Genomic DNA, 7,076 nt, shown 5'->3' with positions numbered 1-7,076 from the left:
GAACACTCTGGTAATCGATAAACTCGCATTTGAACGGGATAAAGGCAAAAAAAGTGTTGTATGCGCTTCTATGCCAAAATGATGGTAATACGACGTCTTGGAGTGAAAATTTAGTTGACGCGACAAATCACAGATGGCGCAGGGGGTCCCTCTGCAGTCAATTAAGGCCCCAGAAAGCATGAATCCGAAGGATTTCTGGAGTTTTACTTCGATTTCTTTATAATTATTGTACGAAAACTATAGGTGGAGTATGCCATTTGATACAATACCCAACATAATTCGACTCAGCTGTCGATATAAAAACGAACGTCGGCAACGTAAGCATTTAGAAAAATCTTCTTTATCGACGTCGATCAAGTTCCTCGACGTGTTTCACTTCACCTTAATCCGAGTTTAATGCAACAACGGAATCTTGAGATTGAGTCAATCAATGAAAAGGCACTGAACATCCAATAAGACCAGTTCTTCGATAATTAATTAGGGAAAATAATTGGAAAAAGGAAACGGGAAGGAAAACGGATCTCCGTGTAAGGCAAGTGCAACTTTCCTTCTACTGATTTTTTTTTTTTTTCTCCCCCGCAAGTTCAGCCCAATCTAAGTTTTAATTAATAATCCAACCCTTTGCCGAAACTAATTGTACAATTGTCTTTTTCCAACTCCCTGTGCGTTGTTTATTATTTCCTCCAGTGGAGCGACACGACTTAATTCCGGGTGCTGTGCTCCATTATTTATTTATACATCTTTTTTCCACTTCGAAGGAGTCCGATATGCGCCCGTAATTATGAAAGTGGTCTAAGTGAAAATTAAGAAAGAAAAATCAGTTTATCAGTTATTTCACGCGATATTATTTCAAACGAAATTAATTCAACGTAAGCTCGAAACAGAAAATATATGAGTTAGACCACTTTCATAATTATGGGCACATATATCCGAAATCCTAGAATTTAAAAAAAAAAAACCGCTGCACGGTTTTATCTTACTCCTAGCATCGCGATCCGAATATTCTGCCGAGATTTTAGATCAAACGAAAGAGAGACATAGAGAATATAAACAACTTGGGCTTTAAAATTCACATTTTAAGGTGAAGTGAAACGTCCTTCGGACTTCCCGAGGGCGCGTAGGTTACTTTTAATTTGCTTAAAACTGTTTACATCACGAGGAAGGAAATATATTGTATCGGCACGCGTAACAAGCTTTTCATTGGCTCGTCTCCTTTTCATTTTTATTATTTCACACTCCCCCCTCTTATTAACACAGGAAGCTCTAGATGTATGTATGTATTTCTAAAACACTGATGTAATATCGNTTTCCTCGGTGGAGATTTCTAACTCAGGATATTATTTTTTTTTCATTTTATTTAATTAAATTAGGTGTACTCTCGATCTAATTATCGTGTTTCCGGTCTTCTGATCCTGGTTAGAAGGGAAGGAAGGATGGGAATTTGACTCTCAGTAAGAACGACTTATTCCATCATCGGTGCGCTCTAGTTTCGTCATTGAGTCCTCAGGATTTGTAATAATGAAACTTCGTTACAATATATGGATATTTTTTTTTTTTTTCAGCAATCTCACCTGTCGTTGAACCAGAAACTGGCAACTATCCTCCGGTACCACCTACGGAGAGCTTGGAAGACATTACACTGCCACCTTCACCTAACAGTAAGTAATGACAAGTAATAAAGTAATTCCCATGTGCACCGATGAACAAAATAAAGTTAAAAATTGGCCCGACAAATTAAAAGAAAATAATTAACCATCCGACACAATAATTAAATTGTGCTTCGAAGTCCCACGATCACTTAAAAAATCTCATTTTATTTTACTAGGAGTTTTTTTATATCGCAATATTGAAAAATAATTGTATTATCACTCTGGGAATTTGCATTAGTGAACATAATATTTTTATAATGATTATTTTCGATGAATATCCCCTGAAAAAAATGATAATTAATTATTAATACAATAAATCCGATAACGTGGATTAAAGAAGGGATTGATTAGCATTTGTTATCAGATAGTTATTGTTAAGCTCGTCTGATTGAGACGTTTACAGGGAATCTCTGAATTTTTCTTATCATTTTCCGACAGTGGGCGAGAAAAGGTCTTTGTCTGCGTATCTTTTAGTGATATTTACCATTGATTAGGGGCCAACTTTAACCTCCAATAATACAAGAATTGATTGCGCCAAGGAACGGCATATAGTCTTCTATTCTTCGGTATAGTCTTCAGTATAGTCTTATAAAAGCGCTCGGAGAAGAAATCATGGCAGGCTTTAATGTTTTACTTTTCGTTGTTGTATTCGGATTTTCATTAAGTGGTTTTCAGTGTCGAGGAAACGAAAATCCCGGTGAGAGTATTCAATCTTTTTTCAATATTTTCAATTTTGCAAAATTTTCTTTGCAGCCTCTACTATTGGAAATTAAACGTGCTCAAACTTTCGACTTCGCGAAAATTCATTTTGCAAAATGGCACATCAAATTTTCGCTCAAAATCAAATTTTTGACTTCGTAAAATTCATTTTGCAAAATGGCAAATCAAATTTCCGACTTCGCAAAATTCATTTTGTAAAATCGCAAATCAAATTTCCGCTCAAAATCAAATTTTCGACTTCATAAAAATTCATTTTGCAAAATCGCAAATCAAATTTCCGCTCAAAATCAAATTTTCGACTTCGGAAAATTCATTTTGCAAAATCGCAAATCAAATTTCCGCTCAAAATCAAATTTTTGACTTCACAAAAATTCATTTTGCAAAATCGCAAATCAAATTTCCGCTCAAAATCAAAATTCTCTTTCCAGACACCGTGAACGTGGAAATAGAGACCGGAAGTGAAGAGGAGGTCAAGGTGGAGGGTCGATACAACATTGGCGGGTCAATTACAACAACTTCAACAGCGAAGACAACCCTTCAAGAAGTATTTACCCCAGAACCAACTCCACCTCCAACTGTTGACGGCTGTTTACTACCATATTTCCCAGCTGACGACCCTGACGTGGAAAATGCCTGGAGATTTGGTAAATAATTTCCAGGAATTTTCAGGCAGCCATTTCAATTACTTTCCATCCCGCGCTAATTTTATTTACACCATTACCGTCTATATTATATTTTTTTTCATTTAATTATTAATCTTATGTATTAATTTTAATATTATCCAGGAGCAACAAAGTACAGCCGATTGGAGTATCGTTCTCTACAAGGAAGATACAAAAACGATTACGACTTCCAAATCGACGTTAAAACAATGTCCAGAGAAGGAATAATCTTCTATGCATCGGACATGAACAAGCAAGACTTAATTGCAGTGTACCTGAAAGACGGCAAGGTACTCGAACAATGTCTCAACACTTAAAGCGAAATTTATTTCAATTTTACTATCCCCCTATTCCAATAATTGTCCAGGAATTTTACTATCCCCCTATTCCAATAATTGTCCAGGAATTTTTTTAAAAATCTCTCAGAATATTTTTCATGTAAAATAAGTTTTTTTAATTAATGCAAACTGCAATGCGGTTAGGTTAATCTAAATTCATTTCAATTTAACAATCCCCCAGTTTTCATTCCTATAATTGTCCAGGAATTTTTTCAAAAATCTCCGGCATGATTTTCATGTGAAATAATTAATGCAAAATGCAATCTCTTTTTGTTTTCAGGTGCACTACAGATTTAATTGCGGAAGCGGAGCGGCGACTCTAATTAGCGAGGACAAAGTCAGCGATAATCAATGGCACACAGTTAATTTCAAAAGAGAAGGCAGTTACGGGGAATTAATAATCGACGATTCAAATTCGGTTTCCGGATATTCGGAAGGACATACAACATCGATCAACGTAAATCCGCCATTTTACCTCGGGGGAATAATGCCGGAAAAGTCATCGAACGTATTAGAAAAAATCGTAAGAAAAAATCCTGAAAATTATTCCCATAATTACCTAATCCCGATCTATTGTTTAACCAGTGTACATGTATTTGTATGGCACCCAGGGCCTGAACAAGACATTTACCGGATGTCTGACGAGCTTCAAAATGAACGGCCAGGTGATCGGCGAACCCGCCGAGAAGATCGGAGTAATTCCCTGCTCCAAGAGAGTAGAGCCTGGACTTTTCTTTTATCCCGGAAACGGCAGTAATTTGTTCAAAGCCCGTAAGTAGTCAATAAACAATCCGGGAATTGTTTGCGAGAGCCGGGGATTTTTTTTCTAATTTTCTAAGCTAGTGAGGGAAGACTTTTCAAGATGGCGGCGCGTCCTCTATAAGGGACTCGGGTTGTTAATTGAAATTCCGGCTTTGTAGACAATGTTTACGGTCTTTTGGATCATTGTTTACGGTCTTGAATGTATTTCTATATTTTTTAGTGGACAGATTCACCGTCGGCCGTACCGTGGACATCCAAATGGATATAAAGCCAAGGTCGACTTCCGGTCATTTGGTGTCCATTCACGGGAAGCGGGATTTCCTTATTCTGGAAATGATCAACGGGACGATAAGATTTGTTGTCAAGACGATAAAAGGGCAGATCGAGACGTCATTCGAGCAAATGATGCCCAACGCGCTTTGCGATGGAAACTGGCACAACATCCGCGGTATGTATTATTTCTTAATACTAAGAATTTGATTATTAACTATGTATTTGGCGCGAAACTCTACCGAGTTTCTTAATTCAAGCTTAACTTGATTTAACTTGACGTCCTGCAAGATCTGATTCTCATAGTCTGACAAGAATCCACGATATGGAATTAAAAGAGGGACTTGGAAACGCAAATTACTGAACATAACCTCTGAAAGCGTTAAATGATTCCTCCGATCTTGGTCTTAAACGAAAGAGGGGAAGAAATTAAAGCCCCTCATGTGTTTGAAAAAGTTTCCAAGGACTTCTTACTGCAGCACTGAGTGTTTAAAGAAACTTAGAAGCCCTTCAGGTCCATAGTTAACGTAAAGAGACTCGGTAGTCGATGCCATGATCTTGTCGAGACGCAACCGCGGACCTTTCCTACCATCTAAGATGCATCTATGTCCTTTCAAATGCCATTTTATCCCTAGTATCTAATACTTATTTCCACGTTTCAGCAATAAAGCAGAAGAGCGCGTTGCTTTTATCAGTCGACCACAAGGCGGCGCCACCAGGAGTGGGCCAGGCCGGGAAGAACGCGGCACCAGTTCTCTCTAAACATCCCCTGTTCATCGGAGGCCATCCGATGTTGGGCAGAAGACTTCGAGGAAGTGTTTCCCAGTCCCAATACGTCGGATGCATAAGCAACATAATGATAAATCAAAGACCAGTCGCCCTGGACCCTGAACGAGCCTACGGCCATGTTACATCCAGCGTCTGTCCGACGATATGAGCGAAAACCCGGACCTAACCTCAAATTTGGGGACTCTTTGAACCTCCTGACCGACGCACGCCACAGTTTCCCTGAAAACACAAACCCCCTCCTCAAAATTCAGCCTTTTCCACGATTAACCTCATTTCCCAAGAGGCTGAACTTCTGAGAACAAAGGAGGAAACAATGGCGTGCGTCGTTTCTAACCTGGCTAGAAATGCAGCGATAAATATGGGATTTTTAATCTACGCAGTTAAATCCAGTTTTTCCTGTAGGGGATTAATCTGCGCAGATCGGATTTGCCCGGGTTTACGTCCGATGGATTTATCGCAGCGCGTGAATATTTTTACACACCCAGGAGAATCCAAGATGGCGGCGCCGCGACTATTCTATCTTTAACCCTAGTTTTACATCGATATTAAGTAATTAGATTATCGCACGTCGCGGAACTAGTCTTTTAAGACTGTCAGGGCGGGACTTATACCAAAAATAACAATTTTTTAGTGAGGTTAGGGTTCCACCGACGTGTCCACGTTACGTTGAAATAAAAAATGTACTTTGCGCTGTACATTAAGCGACGCGAAACGTACACAGATCCGCAATTAACGTCAAATAATTTTAATATCCACCGGCCTGCTTTTCATAACCTCAAAATATTTATAAAAGTTTCCTCCGAACTGGGTGCACCGAGTAATGTTAAATATTAACAGGTGATTATGGGGGACCTAAGGAGGATTTGTGGTATGGAAATTATTCTATGTGGTAGAAATTAATAATTTCCATTGTTCATTCCCCGTCCCTAATGTTCCTGATAATTACATTCGCCGTAATAAATTTTTTATCTTAGACCGTATGTGTATTTGGAACTCGCACATAACCTCCCATTTAAATCTTGAGTACAGTAATGACTTCAGGGAATTACCAGAGGGTAGAAGAGGGAATCCTTGACTTGGGTTTAACGTCGAGCACCAGGTGGCCGGATACTCTACGAGGTCTCACCCTGGAGAAACGAGAGAAGGAGCTGACGACCAGACTGGACAATTTGTTAATATACTTTTAAACCCGCTCGAGAACTTATGTACTTGCGGTAACTGATGTATAATAAACTGTAAAACAATTAATGTAATAAAACAAGTTATTGAACGATAACAATGAGTATGTTTAATTAGTTCCAAGTTTTGTGCCACCTCCTCGGTTATCCTATGTTCCTGTTAGAAAGCGAGAATTTCAACCCCTTCCCTGGGTACCGCTGACGTGAATTCACGTCTTTTCCTTCTCTGGGTACCGCTGACGTGAATTCACGTCTTTTACTTCCCTGGTTACCGCTGACGTGAATTCACGTCTTTTCCTTCCCTGGTTACCGCTGACGTGAATTCACGTCTTTTCCTTCCCTGGTTACCGCTGACGTGAATTCACGTCTTTTCCTTCCCTGGTTACCGCTGACGTGAATTCACGTCTTTTCCTTCCCTGGTTACCGCTGACGTGAATTCACGTCTTTTCCTTCCCTGGTTACCGCTGACGTGAATTCACGTCTTTTCCTTCCCTGGTTACCGCTGACGTGAATTCACGTCTTTTCCTTCCCTGGTTACCGCTGACGTGAATTCACGTCTTTTCCTTCCCTGGTTACCGCTGACGTGAATTCACGTCTTTTCCTTCCCTGGTTACCGCTGACGTGAATTCACGTCTTTTCCTTCCCTGGTTACCGCTGACGTGAATTCACGTCTTTTCCTTCCCTGGTTACCGCTGACGTGAATTCACG

At 39.5% G+C, this 7,076-nt stretch overlaps 1 protein-coding gene across 1 annotated transcript; it reads left to right on the top strand.

The window, feature by feature from the left end:
- Positions 1-1,562: 1,562 nt before the first annotated feature.
- LOC111673903 (laminin subunit alpha-like) lies at positions 1,563-6,163 on the top strand (the record flags this gene model as incomplete). Its single annotated transcript, XM_023431960.1, is given in 7 exon segments — positions 1,563-1,658; positions 2,798-3,013; positions 3,155-3,321; positions 3,650-3,892; positions 3,981-4,140; positions 4,352-4,579; positions 5,064-6,163. Coding segments are annotated over 7 exon segments (1,385 nt in total), but the record flags the coding sequence as incomplete, so codon positions are not given.
- Between the last annotated feature and the right edge of the window lie 913 nt (positions 6,164-7,076).

This window comes from Orussus abietinus, unplaced genomic scaffold (assembly GCF_000612105.2).
Source record: "Orussus abietinus isolate OABI.00-Male unplaced genomic scaffold, Oabi_2.0 scaffold78, whole genome shotgun sequence".
NCBI lineage: Eukaryota > Metazoa > Arthropoda > Insecta > Hymenoptera > Orussidae > Orussus > Orussus abietinus.
This window is presented reverse-complemented; position numbering and strand designations above follow the sequence as displayed.